At 42.7% G+C, this 22,136-nt stretch overlaps 2 protein-coding genes across 2 annotated transcripts in view; both read right to left on the bottom strand.

Annotated features, from left to right (window-relative positions):
• Positions 1-9,556: 9,556 nt before the first annotated feature.
• On the bottom strand, positions 9,557-12,060 carry LOC123152193 (uncharacterized). Its single transcript, XM_044571804.1, has 3 exons — positions 11,686-12,060; positions 9,990-10,299; positions 9,557-9,919 (listed from the first exon to the last, which is right to left on the bottom strand). Exons 2-3 carry the CDS (start codon positions 10,279-10,281, stop codon positions 9,783-9,785), a joined length of 429 nt encoding a protein of 142 aa, XP_044427739.1. The 5' UTR covers positions 10,282-10,299; positions 11,686-12,060; the 3' UTR covers positions 9,557-9,782.
• Positions 12,061-20,684: 8,624 nt separating this feature from the next.
• LOC123152191 (uncharacterized) overlaps positions 20,685-22,136 on the bottom strand; it is a 2,878-nt gene continuing 1,426 nt past the window's right edge. The window contains exons 2-3 of the mRNA XM_044571803.1: positions 21,118-21,427; positions 20,685-21,047 (exon numbers count right to left, since the gene is read on the bottom strand). Coding sequence (XP_044427738.1) covers positions 20,911-21,047; positions 21,118-21,409 — 429 coding nt within the window. The 5' untranslated portion in view covers positions 21,410-21,427 and the 3' untranslated portion in view covers positions 20,685-20,910. The remainder of the gene's footprint in view (positions 21,048-21,117; positions 21,428-22,136) is intronic.

Genomic DNA, 22,136 nt, shown 5'->3' with positions numbered 1-22,136 from the left:
ACGGCGGCCTCGAGGGCCCAGTTGTGGCCCTCGAGGAAGAAGGTCGCCTCGTCGGGGGTCGCCGAGGTGACTGCGCAGAACGAATCCACCAGAGACTGCGCCTCCGCGGCCGGCGGCGCGTGGGTGGCATCTCCGGCGGCCATCTCGGCTGCGGCGGCCGTGTGTCTGGCTTGGAAGGCTTTGGGAGGAAGCCTTCTCTTGGCGTTTGCCTCCCCGTTTTACCGCGTCGTCGTCGTTGGGCCGTCACGCCGCGAGATTCTTTACTTGGGCTTTCAGTTTGGAGAAGCTGTTGTTTGTTTAGCCCGTTAGTACCTTGAATTTGTTGGCAGACACAACTTTTAGTCCCACCTCGCCTTATTTAGTTCGCATACACGGGAATAAAAGGACAGCTCTTGCAACACTGTGGCTGGGCTTTGTCGCGTTAGCCTGTCACCCAAGCTCATTTGTGGGGGAGCAAAAGTTAGTCACAGATCTTGCTGGGCCTTGTGGCTCGGGGGCCTGTTACCCAAGAACATTTGTGGGGGAGCAAGAAGTAATCTGTGCACTAACTTTTTAATATTTTCTACTATACATTTTAATGTGATTTTTTTATGATTTTGCTAAAGCAAAGCACATCTGGAAGTGCCCTACATTGCACATATAAGTCATAGGTCATTGATTTTAGGTGGAGATTCATGTGGGTATTTTTTGTTCTTCTTTATGTTTGATTGAGTCGTTTAAATGTACAATACTAAGGCACATCTAAATGTGCCCTAAACATGCCTTTTCTTTTCAAACCAGGGACTTTCACTATAATTTTTATCTATTAAGCATGTATTTTTTTTCTTTACAAAGTATGTCCAATTTTTATGTTGCCCTCTGGCAGGATAAATATTAACTTTAATTATCATTATAACGTCGAATCAAATTTCTGCAAGATGGTTTCCTTATCACGGGGTGATTTATCATGTGTGAGACGAAAAAAAGCCATCGAATTAAGAGAGGATTGATGGAAGAAAGAGGACCCTCTAGCTAGGGTTTCTCCCGCCTCCCGTTGGTGCCACCATCTCTTATCTCGTCTCCTATGGTCTTAGGGTCATGGAGACGCGGTGGATCCTGGCCTTGCCGGTGGAGGGCTTTGTCGCATTAGCCTGTCACCCAAGCTCATTTGTGGGGGAGCAAAAGTTAGTCACAGATCTTGCTGGGCCTTGTGGCTCGGGGGCCTGTTACCCAAGAACATTTGTGGGGGAGCAAGAAGTAATCTGTGCACTAACTTTTTAATATTTTCTACTATACATTTTAATGTGATTTTTTTATGGTTTTGCTAAAGCAAAGCACATCTGGATGTGCCCTACATTGCACATATAAGTCATAGGTCATTGATTTTAGGTGGAGATTCATGTGGGTATTTTTTGTTCTTCTTTATGTTTGATTGAGTCGTTTAAATGTACAATACTAAGGCACATCTAAATGTGCCCTAAACATGCCTTTTCTTTTCAAACCAGGGACTTTCACTATAATTTTTATGTATTAAGCATGTATTTTTTTTCTTTACAAAGTATGTCCAATTTTTATGTTGCCCTCTGGCAGGATAAATATTAACTTTAATTATCATTATAACGTCGAATCAAATTTCTGCAAGATGGTTTCCTTATCACGGGGTGATTTATCATGTGTGAGACCAAAAAAAGCCATCGAATTAAGAGAGGATTGATGGAAGAAAGAGGACCCTCTAGCTAGGGTTTCTCCCGCCTCCCGTTGGTGCCACCATCGCTTATCTCGTCTCCTATGGTCTTAGGGTCATGGAGACGCGGTGGATCCTGGCCTTGCCGGTGGAGGGCTTCGTTTTTTTTCATCATTTTTTTGTTTTTGTTAGGGTATGTGCCATGCTCAGAGTGGCGAGATGGTGACAACACTCTGAAGATGGAATAAGATTCTCCTCGCATAGTCCCAGTTCTGGTGGTGTTTCTAGCATCGCCGGAGGGCGCGTGGAGGTTTATTTCTGGCGGATCTCACAGGATTCAGTCTCCGTTCATCTGTATTCATGTGTCTACAAGTTAGATCCTTTCAATCTACGCTTCTCTGCATCGTCAGCGGTTGTTATTATGGTGTGTTGGTCATATGATGCCTTAGTACAACAACTTTCCGACTGTCTACTACAACAAGGCTTACCCGGCTCCAATGAGGGAGGGTGAAGACGGCGGCGCGGCTCGCTCCAGTGATTGTGGTCGTCGCTAGGCGATCTACAGACCTGGATGTATTTTTTATTTCCGGTGTTCTTTATACTACCTTTTCAATTTATGAATAGATCAGAAGATTTCACGCAAAAAAAAAGAATTAAGAGAGGACGAGCAATCTAGGCATCTTGTTTGAGCTCCACGCTTTAAGTTCTTAGGTTCCACACTTTTCGCTTGCTTGATTTAGCATGGAGCTTTAATCTGGAGAACCTAGTGAGTAATTCATTTTTTTACTTGGAGTAATACACTATATTGATTTGACTTGTGATGCTTCGATGTGGCACACAGAAAGGAACTTTGGTCCCAGATGTGTGTCATGCAATTCAGTTTACACTGGATGGGTTACAACACATTTTGCCTTGTTACCTAGTCTCTCCGTTCATTTATATAAGGTGTATTTGTTTTTTGATAAAATTTCAAAATGTAAGGTGCATTTCTTATATTTCCTTATAATTCCCTTGTTAGTCCTCCAGAAAAGGTAAGTATCTACTTTCTGATTGCCTATATCTCCCCTTGTAACAGAAGAAGAAAAGTATCTTTTTATCGATTGCATGTATCTGTTACTTTCCTGTACTAACTGATTTACTTGGCACTAATCAACAAATTTGTCAAGGATAATTTCGTCCTAACTAGTCTATAATTATGTGCCTTGGTCACCGTCCTGAAAATAATACACGTTACATAAAGGAAAGGAGGGAATATTATGCTAGGGCAACTCCAGATTTTGGAAATGCTCACCATCCTATAAGTACAAGTATTTCTTTAAAAACTACGCTGGGTAAAAATATAAAGAAATAGCCCATTTTAAGTAGTTTCACAATCATTTTGTCAATAAATACAAAACTATGCATTTTGGACTTCCAACAAAACATGAGTGGCTCACTTGTTATTGATGCAATAATGTATAGATGATGATCCACAAACGTAGGGGGTCACAACACAAATTTATTGACTCGATACAAAAGAGCCAAAGAGTATTTAAAAACTTTAGCAGTTGGCAATTATGTTGTCAATTCAACCACATCTGAAACAAATGCTTGTTTGAAAGAAGTGATGTATGTGGCAAAGCAGTATCATAGTAACAAAAATACCCAACAGTTGCCAAGTCGAAGTAAATTTAAAGAGAGCAACAATAGAATTAAACGTAAGCATATGGATCAATATTTGGGACATTGCATGGATGATTTCAAAAAATATAATAATTCAGTGGGGATCACACTAGCGAAGAAAAAAGGGCATCAATTGCCGCAAGAGCTATATCTTGGTTATAGCGAGATATATGCTCTGCTCGCTTGAATAAACTCCCTCGCGCTTTGTTTCTGGGCCGACTTTATTTAGCGGTTTGCTCGTTTCTTTTCCTCGCTCGCTTGGGAGATCGTTGTACTGGTTTTTGGTTAGGTTTTCTATGGTTGTATTTTTCTGTTTTGTTTATTTTCTCGCTGTTTTGTATGTTCTTTTTTTTGGGTTTAACTGTTTTTGTTTCTTTCCTTTTCTATAATTTCTTCCGGTTTACTCTGTTTTTTTATCGGTTTTCATGGACTTCGTTTTATTATATATTCTCCTTTGGTTTTTTCCTTCGCATTTTTTCTTGGTTTTTTCTTTGGTTTTGATGTTTCCATTCTTTTTCAGTGGTTTTCTTCTGTTCTTTTGCTTATTTTTCGGTTTTCATTAGTTTTCCTTGTTTCTTCCTCAATTTTTTATTGGTTATTTCTTTGTTCAACACATATCTACTTTTTTCCAGTACACAATGTAATTTTCAGTGTAGACGTGAAACATTATGTTGATACACGTTGAACATTTTTCAGTACAAGATGTATGTTTTGAAAATATAAGTTTTACTTTTTGAATACAAGGTAAACATTTTTCAAGTAACTAGTGAACATTTTTATTGGCAATAAATATGTTTTTCACACATAGTGTACATTTTCATATACATGTTTAACATTTTGTAAAGACATAGTTAGCATTTTTAAAATATATGGTTTTTTATGTCTACTTTTATTTCATGTCGGTTGAACATTTTTATTGTACATCAGAAACATTTTCTATACACATTTAACATTTTTAGTGCATGATAAAGTATTTTCTCATAAACACTATTTTTAATACATTTTCATTACATGACAAACATTTTTTCTATATGCATTTAGAATTATTTAAATGCTTGATTAACGTCTTTGAAATTCTTTATTAACATTTTTAAATGCTCGTTTGACATTTTTTAATACATATCAACTTTTTAAATACACATTGTATATTATTTGTATACATGATAAACATTTGTTTCTACACGTATTTAACATATTTCCAATGTTTGATGGGCGACGCTAGGCGTCGGCCGGCGGACATGTTATAATGATCCGCCGGTTGGACAACCGTTGGATCAGAGCGCTGACAGCCGTTCGATGTAACCACCTCGCGCCGGCTGATCCCTCTTTAATTTCCGCGACAACGGTTCTGTTTCAGAAACAGACTCCCTTGTCCACCGTCCCCAACAGAGTTGCGCCCAGAATGATGTCGCCCCCAACCACCACAAAAAATCAGCTGCCGCCGGCACGCGGGGGCAAGTAATCCTTGTTCCCTTTGTCGTATTCCTGCAACAAGATCATTGTTGCAAAAATTGCAAGAATATCTCCGGCATCTTTCCTAGATTCCTGTAACAAGATCCGTGTTGCAAAAATTGCAACAACATCTCCGGCCTCATCTATGCACTCTTGCAACAAGACCATTGTTGCAAAAAAAAACTTCTATGTATTCCTTGTTCCAAAAATTACATCATCTGCGACCTCTTCTCCATATTCCTGCAACAAGACCTTTGTTGCGAAAATTCCGCCTGAAGCACTTGTAGTATCATGTAGTAAATTTCATCCAAATCTCGATGGTGAGTAACACAGGCATGTAACATCTGGGGCCTAGCCTACAACGCCGGAGCCTTGAAGCAGGCATGCAATGCATCTGGTCAACAAGGTATGTCCCATGCATGAGGCTTGTCCCCGATGCAGCAGCATAGTATGGAGGAGAGGGGAGATGAGAGAGATGGATGAGCAGCGCCGGCTCAAGGAGAGAGAGTGGGGGAAGATGGAAGCAGACGGGGTGGATGAAAGGAGAAGAAAACGATCCCACCGAGAAGCTTCAGGAATGAGAGGCGTGGACATTGGCGTGAGGATAAGAACGAACTGGTCCCATAAGGACACGCGTCGCAAGCGTGAGGAAGCGGATGGGCAATGAAAGATCAGTCGGTTGAAGCTAATCATTTCCCATGTTTGATTTACATTTTTCAATTTTTGACGCATTATTTTTTAAATATATTTTTAGAATATTTGGGAGTATAAGAGTTAAAAAGAAAAAGAAAAGACAAGGGGGGTTCTGGCATCGCACGCGCGTAGGCCGGCCCATCTCACGGTCTCCCTACAAACGAGACCCCGACGCCTAAAGGCAACTCAACAAACCGATGCACACCCCCTTGCATCCTGGGCTTGGCCCATTTTATTGAATCTACAAAAATGTTGCAGGTACTGAGATTCAAAGGAGGAACCTCAAGGTTTCCTTCCGAACATAGTAACTGACACAGACGACTCACCTATTGTGCCTAATAATACTTCTTTTGTTTCATGATTTGCGCCTAGAAGACACATGTTTTTCGGTTTTGTTTTGGCCAGTTTTTCTTCCTTTTTTCCTTTTTCTTTATTTCCCATTTTCAAAATCTGTGAACTTTTTTTCAATCATAAACTATTTCTTCAATTCATGAGCTTTTTCAAATTCGTGAACTTTTGTCAAATGCGTGAATGTTTTTCAAATTCACAAATTCATTTTAGTTTTTATGAAGTTTCTAAAAACCCGTGAAGTTTTTTCAAATTTGTGATTTTATCTAAAACATATGAAAATTTTCCAATTTTCATGAAGTTTTCCAAAAAAAAATTGAAATCTTGTAAAATTCGTGAACTAATTTTCAAATATTGTTAACATTTTGAAGTCCACACACTTATTAAAAATTGGTGAAGTTTTTTCAGACTCATGATTTTTTTTGAATTCATGAACTTCTTTTCCGAAATTCATGAACTATTTTCAAATCTAGCACTTAATTAAATTAGTGAACTTCTTCCGAATCCGCTTACATTGTTTCAAAATCTATGAATTTTTCAGTATTTACGAACTTTTTTAAATGTCATGAACTTATTTGAAATTCATGATTATATATTAAAAATTTCATGATTTCTTTTAAATTAAAAAAAAACTAAAAATGACTTTTTTCAAACCATAAACTTTTTCTCGATTCATGAAGTTTTATTCATATATTTTGAAAACCGCTGGCCATGTGGTATAGTAGATAAAAACCGCTGGCCATGTAGGACTGTAGTTTTTATTTTCTTTTTGAGGCAAGTTCTCCCTCCGTCCCGACTTGCTAGTCGCAGTCGGGACACACGAAGTAGTACACTAGATCATACTGTAAGTTTCTTTTAGGGAAAGGTCGTACTATAAGTAATAACGAAAGAAAACCAGCAAACTTCATAAACCGAGCAGGCGCGAGAGGGAGGTGGCCTTATTGGGCTGCGGCCTGTGAAGAAAGCTAGCAATCGCCAGCTATCCTTTTTGGCGCCTAAAGCGTTGCATAGGAGCTCTCAAACGGGATATGGATGCGCCCATCAATCGCCACCAGAACACATTATACAGAAAGAGCCATATGCAGATACTGGAAAGTGGGCCAATCCGTAGCATCACTTTGAGTGAGCTTTGATTCTTTTTTCAACAACGGATGGATTTTATAACTTAAAAATGAAGCATCAAGTGGATACAAGCATGAGTACATATCTGGCCTCTGCATAGTTAGGATGCACACAGGCAACACTAACACACAAAAAAAAGCACAATTAGATGTACCACCCTCACCTGCATTGCAATGCTTCGACTATTATATTTGTACTGAATATGAAATACCATCATATCCCATAGGATTCATATCGATATATGGAGCACAAATCATTTTCTTGAGGATAACAGAAGGCCGGTAGAACCAAAATAAAGGAAAGAGGAAGGAGATATATTGGAACAAAATTTCCGAGAGCTGCACTCTTTTGCTATTAGGGGCTCCTTGTCTGTCCAAGAATTTTGTGACTCTGGAAGCTGGATTGAACAGTTCCACACTCCTTTATCCAACACAGCCTACAATCAATTCATTCAACTTGGGGGATATTATCCCCTCTCCGGACAGATATGGGAAGGATAAATGGACTTGCAATGGCCTTCAAAATAAATACTCTTCAATGCACATGTACAAACACCTAATGGGTAATGAGGAGGTACACCCTATCTTCAAGTTGACTTGAAAGAGCTCTAGCAGACTCACACATAAGATATTTTTCTGGTTAGTAGCCCACAGTAGAATCAACACCAGATCACTCCTACAGAGAAAAGGCATGCAACTGAACAATCCTCACTGCCGAAACTACAATCAGAATGCTGAAGAGACAGCCCTTCACCTGCTTTGGGACTGTAATTTTGCACAGGATTGTTGGAACACTCTAATTCCCATAAGTCAAGAGGTACTTCAATATACGAGGAAACACTACTGGCGATAGAAAAACTTCCACAACAATTTGCCACAGAAATAGTTATTCTTGGATGCTGGAATACTTGGAATAAGAGAAATGGGAAAGTTTTCAGAGGTCTGCCACATACGGTACATTTTTGGCGTTTTCACCTCAAGCAAGATCAGAAGCTCCTACAGCACAAGCTAAAGGCGAAGCACTTTCAAAGCTTCAAACAGTGGCTAGATAACATGTTTTAAATCAGCTCTAATGCTTCCAAGAGCAGGAATTGACTAAGTTTTCCTTGTATTTAGGGATCTTTTGATCCCGTCGTAACATACTTTTATTTTATTTTAATGAAAATATACCATAGAACAATTGTTCTACGGTTTTCGGTTCAAAAATAAATAAAGGAAAGAGTTTTTCTTTTGACACACCTGCTCTACAACTGATGCTGGCTTACAAGTTACAACCCGAGATTATAAACCTGCAATGCCAACCTGCGATGCACGAGACTATCTCTACAGCATCCATCTAAGAGCATCTCTAGCAGACCTCGTATAATGCCGACCCGCAAATTGTGTTTACAGACAGATGAGATTTGCGGATTGAATTCGTGCGCTGCAGATCAGACCTCGTATATGAAACTGTAAAATTTTAAGAAAAGCATTCGCCAGAGAAACTTGCAACGACATTGATCATACATTAGTTCATCTACATTGATCATACTAGTGGGGGAATCTGTGGGCCCGAGCCTAGATACCAAAAATCGATGAGCTCGCGGCAGCGACGGCACGGCGGAGGAGCCGGAGGAGCTAAGTCCTCGTCGGAGGGGTCGAGGTCGATGAAGAACTTGGCTTGCTCCACCTTCATGGAGGCGGACCTGCAACGCCGCAACACCCATCTGGGGAACATCTGCTCGTACTCGAGCTCGCGTCGGCGGCGCACTTCGCCCTCCTCCCGCTCCCTCGCCGACCGCTCCATGACGACACGCTCTAGGTGCTCCTCCTGCCCCGGGGGGAGGTAGTCCTTGGGGTCAATCACTCCTCGACGCGGCGGCGCCTCGGCCTCGAGCTTGACGGCGAGCGGCCCGAGTTCCTCCGGCTCTCTCTTCATCGGACTGAGCCACGAGCTCGAGGCGCCCGCGGACAAGCTCTCTGCGGCAGAGGAGCCGAATGAGGCGTGGTGGCGGCGGGCAAGCTTGCGCTCGAACTCGACCAGCTCGCGGCGTTCAAACGTTGGCGGCGACCGGCTACCGCGGTTGAGCCACCTCCGTGCGCCCCGCTTGCGTGCGGCGTCGGATCTGGCGCGACGCTCTGCGTCATCCCCAGAGCTCCCATAGCAATCCATGGCTTTTTCAGGCTCGCCTGCGGCGAGAAATTGGGCGGAGGAGGGGAATCGCAGCGGAGCGGCGGCGAAGGCGGATAGGGTTTGACCTGTATCCGAGCGGTGAAACCACATATATAGCAGTGGGGCATATATAGTGGTGGGGAGAGACTTTTTGCGGGCCACAGTAAATTTTTTAGGGCCGGGCCGCGGATACGGTGTCTACTCTGGCCAGAAAAACAGGCCGAACCCGTATACTCGCCGGAATTATACGGGTTCGGCCCTTTTACGAGGTTTGACCCGTATCCGAGCAGTGAAACCGCATATATAGCGGTGGGGAGAGACTTTTTGCGGGCCATACGGGCCAGGCCACGGATACGGTGTCTACTCTGGCTAGAAAAACGAGCAGAACCCGTATACTCGCCGGAATTAGACGGGTTCGGCCCTTTTACGAGGTCTGCTAGATAGAGATGCTCTAATCACTGTACATAGACCTTACATCCACATGCAATCAACCCATGATAATTTACAGGATCATCAGCATACCAAATCGCTGCTAGCATACACACACGAACAAGTGCACACCACTCACGTGCCACCCGCACGCGCACACAAAAAACCCTACTCCTTCTCTTTTCACACAAGGATCAAACGGAGCACAACAGCAAAAAAACATGGAACAGAATAGAACCTTGGTGCATACAGTCCCTCGTCTTCACGAGAAGCCGACTGTTTTCCCCAGCAGCCACAGGAAGAACGTCCACTCGAGCATGAATATCGTGTGGAGGTACGACCGGTCCAGCGTGAACCCGAAGACGGTGATGCCGGCGTTGTTGTTCTCCAGGAAGGTCACTGCAACAGCGTTTTCCATCAGCCCCAAGATTCGACGAAATGTATGATAACTGTCGATGATCATACGTACCTAGTGCCTGCCTCTTCTGGAAGGAGATCACGTGCATGTGAGGCTGGAGGAACTTGGTGTTCTCCACCATGTCCTCGTCGCCGGTCTCCTCGCTGGACTCACAGTCGCTCTCGTCCTCGGGCTCGGGGTACTCCTCCAGCATGGAGTTCTGGTTGGATCCCGGATCTATCTCGTCGTCCGGGACCGGCTCGATGGTGCAGCAGGCGTGCCACTTGGTGGTCTGGCCCATGAGGGCCTGCACCTGGTGAGTGATCTTGGCGGCGCTGCTCAGGATTATGATGAGCCCGGACATTAGCACCACTGAACATAGCTGCAGAATTAAACATGAAGATACATTAGGACCAGTATTTGGAAATGTTGCCAAGTATGCAGAGCTGAGACAATGTAAGTAACATGTGTCCGAAAATTCTTAATTCTTTCACCGTTTTTCAGTTCAAAATGCCGTAAGTTTACCACATATATCTGTTTTGAGTTTAGCTGCTCCTAAGTAGCATCTTATCCTATACAGTAGTGCTGCCAAATAGCCGAAGCAAGTAACACTGAAACTAGAACTTGTAATGATCTGCTAGATTTGTTAATGTCACATAGGTCGCTGTTTGCGACTATGAAAAGATCTGAAACTAAAGGACCTCTGCACCTCCTATACACAGTTCCAACCCCCTTCGGTTTGAGATTCCAATAAGATCACTGATTCATGGCCCTACTCACACCTTTGAAAGATGCCGCACAAATTAGCATTCAGAAATGAATGAAGTGCCATTTTCAGGCCCATCGACAGATCAGTGGCCAGCAGAGTGAATCACGTCACACCTTGCTAGCTTTGCTGTTTCTCACATGATGCTACTCCAGATCACTTAATTAAAGATGTCAGCCAGCCCAATTATTGGATTTCTAGATAATCTCAGATAAAGTGTGATTCTTCTGAATATCAGCTTATGTTGGCCTAAATACTGTGGTGCTTCCAAAATAGCTGAAGTGCCCCTGAAACCAGAACTTCTAACCATATTAGATTTTTTTTTTGAATTGTAATCATGTTATATTTGTTAATACAGTATAGAGGTCACTGTTTGCGATTATGACAAAATCTGAAAACTACAGGAGCTCTACACCTTATATACACTGTTCCAACCCCCTTTGGTTTGTGATCTCAATAAGGCACTATCACTGATTCATGGCCCTACTTGTACCTTTACAACGATGGCGCCCCAATTAGCAATGAAGTCCCATTTTCAGGCCCAGCGACAGATTGATCGCCAGCACCCAGCAGAGTGAATCACGTCACACCTAACTAGCTTTGCTGTTTCTCACATGATACTACTCGAGATCACTTAATTATAGATGTCAGCCAGCCCAATTATTGGATTTCTAGATAATCTCATCTAGGCCAACGGACCCTGTCAAGAAACCACCGAGCAAGTGTTTTTTTTCTTTTCCGAGAAGTCAAAGTGTAACTATGAAGGCAACTGAATCCAGTAAAATTCAGCACTTAAATCCAGTATAGATCAGGTTGATCGATTCTACGCAGTTCCAACTTGCTTAATTTTTTTAACATAAAAAGTTATTGGTCCGGACTAAATTGAGCTGAGATAAGATAGTGTCAAGTTGATTGCGATCCCCAATTTTGCCTAACTGAACACAAACATCACAGTAAGAAACGAGCCTAAGAGAGTGGAGAAATCAGGCAATCGAGGCTTACCGCGAGCTCGCCGGTGTGAAGGAGGTCGTCGATGGTGCCGTGGCGCGTGGTGAGGAGCACGGAGGCGAACCGGCTGGCGGGGGCTGGGGTGCCGGATCGGGGCCATCGGCGTCGACTTCCGTGTTGTCGTAGAAGGAGCGGACGGCGGCCTCGAGGGCCCAGTTGTGGCCCTCGAGGAAGAAGGTCGCCTCGTCGGGGGTCGCCGAGGTGACTGCGCAGAACGAATCCACCAGAGACTGCGCCTCCGCGGCCGGCGGCGCGTGGGTGGCATCTCCGGCGGCCATCTCGGCTGCGGCGGCCGTGTGTCTGGCTTGGAAGGCTTTGGGAGGAAGCCTTCTCTTGGCGTTTGCCTCCCCGTTTTACCGCGTCGTCGTCGTTGGGCCGTCACGCCGCGAGATTCTTTACTTGGGCTTTCAGTTTGGAGAAGCTGTTGTTTGTTTAGCCCGTTAGTACCTTGAATTTGTTGGCAGACACAACTTTTAGTCCCACCTCGCCTTATTTAGTTCGCATACACGGGAATAAAAGGACAGCTCTTGCAACACTGTGGCTGGGCTTTGTCGCGTTAGCCTGTCACCCAAGCTCATTTGTGGGGGAGCAAAAGTTAGTCACAGATCTTGCTGGGCCTTGTGGCTCGGGGGCCTGTTACCCAAGAACATTTGTGGGGGAGCAAGAAGTAATCTGTGCACTAACTTTTTAATATTTTCTACTATACATTTTAATGTGATTTTTTTATGGTTTTGCTAAAGCAAAGCACATCTGGATGTGCCCTACATTGCACATATAAGTCATAGGTCATTGATTTTAGGTGGAGATTCATGTGGGTATTTTTTGTTCTTCTTTATGTTTGATTGAGTCGTTTAAATGTACAATACTAAGGCACATCTAAATGTGCCCTAAACATGCCTTTTCTTTTCAAACCAGGGACTTTCACTATAATTTTTATCTATTAAGCATGTATTTTTTTCTTTACAAAGTATGTCCAATTTTTATGTTGCCCTCTGGCAGGATAAATATTAACTTTAATTATCATTATAACGTCGAATCAAATTTCTGCAAGATGGTTTCCTTATCACGGGGTGATTTATCATGTGTGAGACGAAAAAAATCCATCGAATTAAGAGAGGATTGATGGAAGAAAGAGGACCCTCTAGCTAGGGTTTCTCCCGCCTCCCGTTGGTGCCACCATCGCTTATCTCTTTCTTCTATGGTCTTAGGGTCATGGAGACGCGGTGGATCCTGGCCTTGCCGGTGGAGGGCTTCGTTTTTTTTCATGATTTTTTTGTTTTTGTTAGGGTTTGTGCCATGCTCAGAGTGGCGAGATGGTGACGACACTCTGAAGATGGAATAAGATTCTGCTCGCATAGTCCCAGTTCTGGTGGTGTTTCTAGCATCGCCGGAGGGCGCGTGGAGGTTTATTTCTGGCGGATCTCACAGGATTCAGTCTCCGTTCATCTGTATTCATGTGTCTACAAGTTAGATCCTTTCAATCTACGCTTCTCTGCATCGTCAGCGGTTGTTATTATGGTGTGTTGGTCATATGATGCCTTAGCACAACAACTTTCCGACTGTCTACTACAACAAGGCTTACCCGGCTCCAATGAGGGAGGGTGAAGACGGCGGCGCGGCTCGCTCCAGTGATTGTGGTCGTCGCTAGGCGATCTACAGACCTGGATGTATTTTTTACTTCCGGTGTTCTTTATACTACCTTTTCAATTTATGAATAGATCAGAAGATTTCACGCAAAAAAAAGAATTAAGAGAGGACGAGCAATCTAGGCATCTTGTTTGACCTCCACGCTTTAAGTTCTTAGGTTCCACACTTTTCGCTTGCTTGATTTAGCATGGAGCTTTAATCTGGAGAACCTAGTGAGTAATTCATTTTTTTACTTGGAGTAATACACTATATTGATTTGACTTGTGATGCTTCGATGTGGCACACAGAAAGGAACTTTGGTCCCAGATGTGTGTCATGCAATTCAGTTTACACTGGATGGGTTACAACACATTTTGCCTTGTTACCTAGTCCCTCCGTTCATTTATATAAGGTGTATTTGTTTTTTGATAAAATTTCAAAATGTAAGGTGCATTTCTTATATTTTCTTATAATTCCCTTGTTAGTCCTTCAGAAAAGGTAAGTATCTACTTTCTGATTGCCTATATCTCCCCTTGTAACAGAAGAAGAAAAGTATCTTTTTATCGATTGCATGTATCTGTTACTTTCCTGTACTAACTGATTTACTTGGCACTAATCAACAAATTTGTCAAGGATAATTTTGTCCTAACTAGTCTATAATTATGTGCCTTGGTCACGGTCCTGAAAATAATACACGTTACATAAAGAAAAGGAGGGAATATTGCTCAAGATGCTAGGGCAACTCCAGATTTTGGAAATGCTCACCATCCTATAAGTACAAGTATTTCTTTAAAAACTAAGCTGGGTAAAAATATAAAGAAATAGCCCATTTTAAGTAGTTTCACAATCATTTTGTCAATAAATACAAAACTATGCATTTTGGAATTCCAACAAAACATGAGTGGCTCACTTGTTATTGATGCAATAATGTATAGATGATGATCCACAAACGTAGGGGGTCACAACACAAATTTATTGACTCGACACAAAAGAGCCAAAGAGTATTTAAAAACTTTAGCAGTTGGCAATTATGTTGTCAATTCAACCACATCTGAAACAAATGCTTGTTTGAAAGAAGTGATGTATGTGGCAAAGTAGTATCATAGTAACAAAAATACCCAACAGTTGCCAAGTCGAAGTAAATTTAAAGAGAGCAACAATAGAATTAAACGTAAGCATATGGATCAATATTTGGGACATTGCATGGATGATTTCAAAAAATATAATAATTCAGTGGGGGTCACACTAGCGAAGAAAAAAGGGCATCAATTGCCGCAAGAGCTATATCTTGGTTATAGCGAGATATATGCTCTGCTCGCTTGAATAAACTCCCTCGCGCTTTGTTTCTGGGCCGACTCATTTAGCGGTTTGCTCGTTTCTTTTCCTCGCTCGCTTGGGAGATCGTTGTACTGGTTTTTGGTTAGGTTTTCTATGGTTGTATTTTTCTGTTTTGTTTATTTTCTCGCTGTTTTCTATGTTCTTTTTTTTTGGGTTTAACTGTTTTTGTTTCTTTCCTTTTCTATAATTTCTTCCGGTTTACTCTGTTTTTTAATCTGTTTTCATGGACTTCCTTTTATTATATATTCTCCTTTGGTTTTTCCCTTCGCATTTTTTATTGGTTTTTTCTTTGGTTTTGATGTTTCCATTCTTTTTCAGTGGTTTTCTTCTGTTCTTTTGCTTATTTTTCGGTTTTCATTAGTTTTCCTTGTTTCTTCCTCAATTTTTTATTGGTTATTTCTTTGTTCAACACATATCTACTTTTTTCCAGTACACAATGTAATTTTCAGTGTAGACGTGAAACATTATGTTGATACACGTTGAACATTTTTCAGTACAAGATGTATGTTTTGAAAATATAAGTTTTACTTTTTGAATGAAAGGTAAACATTTTTCAAGTAACTAGTGAACATTTTTATTGGCAATAAATATGTTTTTCACACATAGTGTACATTTTCATATACATGTTTAACATTTTGTAAAGACATAGTTAGCATTTTTAAAATATATGGTTTTTTATGTCTACTTTTATTTCATGTCGGTTGAACATTTTTATTGTACATCAGAAACATTTTCTATACACATTTAACATTTTTAGTGCATGATAAAGTATTTTCTCATAAACACTATTTTTAATACATTTTCATTACATGACAAACATTTTTTCTATATGCATTTAGAATTATTTAAATGCTTGATTAACGTCTTTGAAATTCTTTATTAACATTTTTAAATGCTCGTTTGACATTTTTTAATACATATCAACTTTTTAAATACACATTGTATATTATTTGTATACATGATAAACATTTGTTTCTACACGTATTTAACATATTTCCAATGTTTGATGGGCGACGCTAGGCGTCGGCCGGCGGACATGTTACAATGATCCGCCGGTTGGACAACCGTTGGATCAGAGCGCTGACAGCCGTTCGATGTAACCACCTCGCGCCGGCTGATCCCTCTTTAATTTCCGCGACAACGGTTCTGATTCAGAAACAGACTCCCTTGTCCACCGTCCCCGACAGAGTTGCGCCCAGAATGATGTCGCCCCCAACCACCACAAAAAATCAGCTGCCGCCGGCACGCGGGGGCAAGTAATCCTTGTTCCCTTTGTCGTATTCCTGCAACAAGATCATTGTTGCAAAAATTGCAAGAATATCTCCGACATCTTTCCTAGATTCCTGTAACAAGATCCGTGTTGCAAAAATTGCAACAACATCTCCGGCCTCATCTATGCACTCTTGCAACAAGACCATTGTTGCAAAAAAAAACTTCTATGTATTCCTTGTTCCAAAAATTACATCATCTGCGACCTCTTCTCCATATTCCTGCAACAAGACCTTTGTTGCGAAAATTCCGCCTGAAGCACTTGTAGTATCATGTAGTAAATTTCATCCAAATCTCGACGGTGAGTAACACAGGCATGTAACATCTGGGGCCTAGCCTACAACGCCGGAGCCTTGAAGTAGGCATGCAATGGATCTGGTCAACAAGGTATGTCCCATGCATGAGGCTTGTCCCCGATGCAGCAGCATAGTATGGAGGAGAGGGGAGATGAGAGAGATGGATGAGCAGCGCCGGCTCAAGGGGAGAGAGTGGGGGGAGATGAAAGCAGACGGGGTGGACGAAAGGAGAAGAAAACGATCCCACCGAGAAGCTTCAGGAATGAGAGGCGTGGACATTGGCGTGAGGATAAGAACGAACTGGTCCCATAAGGACACGCGTCGCAAGCGTGAGGAAGCGGATGGGCAATGAAAGATCAGTCGGTTGAAGCTAATCATTTCCCATGTTTGATTTACATTTTTCAATTTTTGACGCATTATTTTTTAAATATATTTTTAGAATATTTGGGAGTATAAGAGTTAAAAAGAAAAAGAAAAGACAAGGGGGGTTCTGGCATCGCACGCGCCTAGGCCGGCCCATCTCACGGTCTCCCTACAAATGAGACCCCGACGCCTAAAGGCAACTCAACAAACCGATGCACACCCCCTTGCATCCTGGGCTTGGCCCATTTTATTGAATCTACAAAAATGTTGCAGGTAGTAAGATTCAAAGGAGGAACCTCAAGGTTTCCTTCCGAACATAGTAACTGACACAGACGACTCACCTATTGTGCCTAATAATACTTCTTTTGTTTCATGTTTTGCGCCTAGAAGACACATGTTTTTCGGTTTTGTTTCGGCCAGTTTTTCTTCCTTTTTTCCTTTTTCTTTATTTCCCATTTTCAAAATCTGTGAACTTTTTTTCAATCATAAACTATTTCTTCAATTCGTGACCTTTTTCAAATTCGTGAACTTTTGTCAAATGCGTGAATGTTTTTCAAATTCACAAATTCATTTTAGTTTTTATGAAGTTTCTAAAAACCCGTGAAGTTTTTTCAAATTTGTGATTTTATCTAAAAAATATGAAAATTTTCCAATTTTCATGAAGTTTTCCAAAAAAAAATTGAAATCTTGTAAAATTCGTGAACTAATTTTCAAATATTGTTAACATTTTGAAGTCCACACACTTATTAAAAATTGGTGAAGTTTTTTCAGACTCATGATTTTTTTTGAATTCATGAACTTCTTTTCCGAAATTCATGAACTATTTTCAAATCTAGCACTTTATTAAATTAGTGAACTTCTTCCGAATCCGCTTACATTGTTTCAAAATCTATGAATTTTTCAGTATTTACGAACTTTTTTAAATGTCATGAACTTATTTGAAATTCATGATTATATATTAAAAATTTCATGATTTCTTTTAAATTAAAAAAAAACTAAAAATGACTTTTTTCAAACCATAAACTTTTTCTCGATTCATGAAGTTTTATTCATATATTTTGAAAACCGCTGGCCATGTGGTATAGTAGATAAAAACCGCTGGCCATGTAGGACTGTAGTTTTTATTTTCTTTTTGAGGCAAGTTCTCCCTCCGTCCCGACTTGCTAGTCGCAGTCGGGACACACGAAGTAGTACACTAGATCATACTGTAAGTTTCTTTTAGGGAAAGGTCGTACTATAAGTAATAACGAAAGAAAACCAGCAAACTTCATAAACCGAGCAGGCGCGAGAGGGAGGTGGCCTTATTGGGCTGCGGCCTGTGAAGAAAGCTAGCAAGCGCCAGCTATCCTTTTTGGCGCCTAAAGCGTTGCATAGGAGCTCTCAAACGGATATGGATGCGCCCATCAATCGCCACGAGGACACATTATATAGAAAGAGCCATATGCAGATACTGGAAAGTGGGCCAATCCGTAGCATCACTTTGAGTGAGCTTTGATTCTTTTTTCAACAACGGATGAATTTTATAACTTAAAAATGAAGCACCAAGTGGATACAAGCATGAGTACATATCTGGCCTCTGCATAGTTAGGATGCACACAGGCAACACTAACACACACAAAAAAAGCACTATTAGATGTACCACCCTCACCTGCATTGCAATGCTTCGACTATTATATTTGTACTGAATATGAAATACCATCATATCCCATAGGATTCATATCGATATATGGAGCACAAATCATTTTCTTGAGGATAACAGAAGGCCGGTAGAACCAAAATAAAGGAAAGAGGAAGGAGATATATTGGAACAAAATTTCCGAGAGCTGCACTCTTTTGCTATTAGGGGCTCCTTGTCTATCCAAGAATTTTGTGACTTTGGAAGCTGGATTGAACAGTTCCACACTCCTTTATCCAACACAGCCTACAATCAATTCATTCAACTTGGGGGATATTATCCCCTCTCCGGACAGATATGGGAAGGATAAATGGACTTGCAATGGCCTTCAAAATAAATACTCTTCAATGCACATGTACAAACACCTAATGGGTAATGAGGAGGTACACCCTATCTTCAAGTTGACTTGAAAGAGCTCTAGCAGACTCAGACATAAGATATTTTTCTGGTTAGTAGCCCACAGTAGAATCAACACCAGATCACTCCTACAGAGAAAAGGCATGCAACTGAACAATCCTCACTGCCGAAACTACAATCAGAATGCTGAAGAGACAGCCCTTCACCTGCTTTGGGACTGTAATTTTGCACAGGATTGTTGGAACACTCTAATTCCCATAAGGCAAGAGGTACTTCAATATACGAGGAAACACTACTGGCGATAGAAAAACTTCCACAACAATTTGCCACAGAAATAGTTATTCTTGGATGCTGGAATACTTGGAATAAGAGAAATGGGAAAGTTTTCAGAGGTCTGCCACATACGGTACATTTTTGGCGTTTTCACCTCAAGCAAGATCAGAAGCTCCTACAGCACAAGCTAAAGGCGAAGCACTTTCAAAGCTTCAAACAGTGGCTAGATAACATGTTTTAAATCAGCTCTAATGCTTCCAAGAGCAGGAATTGACTAAGTTTTCCTTGTATTTAGGGATCTTTTGATCCCCTCGTAACATACTTTTATTTTATTTTAATGAAAATATACCATAGAACAATTGTTCTACGGTTTTCGGTTCAAAAATAAATAAAGGAAAGAGTTTTTCTTTTGACACACCTGCTCTACAACTGATGCTGGCTTACAAGTTACAACCCGAGATTATAAACCTGCAATGCCAACCTGCGATGCACGAGGCTATCTCTACAGCACCCATCTAAGAGCATCTCTAGCAGACCTCGTATAATGCCGACCCGCAAATTGTGTTTACAGACAGATGAGATTTGCGGATTGAATTCGTGCGCTGCAGATCAGACCTCGTATATGAAACTGTAAAATTTTAAGAAAAGCATTCGCCAGAGAAACTTGCAACGACATTAATCATACATTAGTTCATCTACATTGATCATACTAGTGGGGGAATCTGTGGGCCCGAGCCGAGATACCAAAAATCGATGAGCTCGCGGCAGCGACGGCACGGCGGAGGAGCCGGAGGAGCTAAGTCCTCGTCGGAGGGGTCGAGGTCGATGAAGAACTTGGCTTGCTCCACCTTCATGGAGGCGGACCTGCAACGCCGCAACACCCGTCTGGGGAACATCTGCTCGTACTCGAGCTCGCGTCGGCGGCGCACTTCGCCCTCCTCCCGCTCCCTCGCCGACCGCTCCATGACGACACGCTCTAGGTGCTCCTCCTGCCCCGGGGGGAGGTAGTCCTTGGGGTCAATCACTCCTCGACGCGGCGGCGCCTCGGCCTCGAGCTTGACGGCGAGCGGCCCGAGTTCCTCCGGCTCTCTCTTCATCGGACTGAGCCACGAGCTCGAGGCGCCCGCGGACAAGCTCTCTACGGCAGAGGAGCCGAATGAGGCGTGGTGGCGGCGGGCAAGCTTGCGCTCGAACTCGACCAGCTCGCGGCGTTCAAACGTTGGCGGCGACCGGCTACCGCGGTTGAGCCACCTCCGTACACCCCGCTTGCGTGCGGCGTCGGATCTGGCGCGACGCTCTGCGTCATCCCCAGAGCTCCCGTAGCAATCCATGGCTTTTTCAGGCTCGCCTGCGGCGAGAAATTGCGCGGAGGAGGGGAATCGCAGCGGAGCGGCGGCGAAGGCGGATAGGGTTTGACCTGTATCCGAGCGGTGAAACCACATATATAGCAATGGGGCATATATAGTGGTGGGGAGAGACTTTTTGCGGGCCACAGTAAATTTTTTAGGGCCGGGCTGCGGATACGGTGTCTACTCTGGCCAGAAAAACAGGCCGAACCCGTATACTCGCCGGAATTATACGGGTTCGGCCCTTTTACGAGGTTTGACCCGTATCCGAGCAGTGAAACCGCATATATAGCGGTGGGGAGAGACTTTTTGCGGGCCATACGGGCCAGGCCACGGATACGGTGTCTACTCTGGCTAGAAAAACGAGCAGAACTCGTATACTCGCCGGAATTATACGGGTTCGGCCCTTTTACGAGGTCTGCTAGATAGAGATGCTCTAATCACTGTACATAGACCTTACATCCACATGCAATCAACCCATGATAATTTACAGGATCATCAGCATACCAAATCGCTGCTAGCATACACACACGAACAAGTGCACACCACTCACGTGCCACCCGCACGCGCACACAAAAAACCCTACTCCTTCTCTTTTCACACAAGGATCAAACGGAGCACAACAGCAAAAAAACATGGAACAGAATAGAACCTTGGTGCATACAGTCCCTCGTCTTCACGAGAAGCCGACTGTTTTCCCCAGCAGCCACAGGAAGAACGTCCACTCGAGCATGAATATCGTGTGGAGGTACGACCGGTCCAGCGTGAACCCGAAGACGGTGATGCCGGCGTTGTTGTTCTCCAGGAAGGTCACTGCAACAGCGTTTTCCATCAGCCCCAAGATTCGACGAAATGTATGATAACTGTCGATGATCATACGTACCTAGTGCCTGCCTCTTCTGGAAGGAGATCACGTGCATGTGAGGCTGGAGGAACTTGGTGTTCTCCACCATGTCCTCGTCGCCGGTCTCCTCGCTGGACTCACAGTCGCTCTCGTCCTCGGGCTCGGGGTACTCCTCCAGCATGGAGTTCTGGTTGGATCCCGGATCTATCTCGTCGTCCGGGACCGGCTCGATGGTGCAGCAGGCGTGCCACTTGGTGGTCTGGCCCATGAGGGCCTGCACCTGGTGAGTGATCTTGGCGGCGCTGCTCAGGATTATGATGAGCCCGGACATTAGCACCACTGAACATAGCTGCAGAATTAAACATGAAGATACATTAGGACCAGTATTTGGAAATGTTGCCAAGTATGCAGAGCTGAGACAATGTAAGTAACATGTGTCCGAAAATTCTTAATTCTTTCACCGTTTTTCAGTTCAAAATGCCGTAAGTTTACCACATATATCTGTTTTGAGTTTAGCTGCTCCTAAGTAGCATCTTATCCTATACAGTAGTGCTGCCAAATAGCCGAAGCAAGTAACACTGAAACTAGAACTTGTAATGATCTGCTAGATTTGTTAATGTCACATAGGTCGCTGTTTGCGACTATGAAAAGATCTGAAACTAAAGGACCTCTGCACCTCCTATACACAGTTCCAACCCCCTTCGGTTTGAGATTCCAATAAGATCACTGATTCATGGCCCTACTCACACCTTTGAAAGATGCCGCACAAATTAGCATTCAGAAATGAATGAAGTGCCATTTTCAGGCCCATCGACAGATCAGTGGCCAGCAGAGTGAATCACGTCACACCTTGCTAGCTTTGCTGTTTCTCACATGATGCTACTCCAGATCACTTAATTAAAGATGTCAGCCAGCCCAATTATTGGATTTCTAGATAATCTCAGATAAAGTGTGATTCTTCTGAATATCAGCTTATGTTGGCCTAAATACTGTGGTGCTTCCAAAATAGCTGAAGTGCCCCTGAAACCAGAACTTCTAACCATATTAGATTTTTTTTT

The sequence above is a fragment of the Triticum aestivum genome, chromosome 7A (assembly GCF_018294505.1).
Source record: "Triticum aestivum cultivar Chinese Spring chromosome 7A, IWGSC CS RefSeq v2.1, whole genome shotgun sequence".
NCBI classification, from domain to species: Eukaryota; Viridiplantae; Streptophyta; class Magnoliopsida; order Poales; family Poaceae; genus Triticum; species Triticum aestivum.
Note: the sequence above shows the minus strand (reverse complement) of the source record. Positions and strands in the feature narration are given on the sequence as shown.

Coding starts and splice junctions, on each gene's coding strand:
- LOC123152193 (XM_044571804.1), bottom strand. CDS start 10,281: ATGTCCGGGCTCATCATAATCCTGAGCAGCGCCGCCAAGATCACTCAC. Junction 9,920..9,989: donor CCAGAAGAGGCAGGCACTAG/GTACGTATGATC, acceptor ACGCTGTTGCAG/TGACCTTCCTGGAGAACAAC.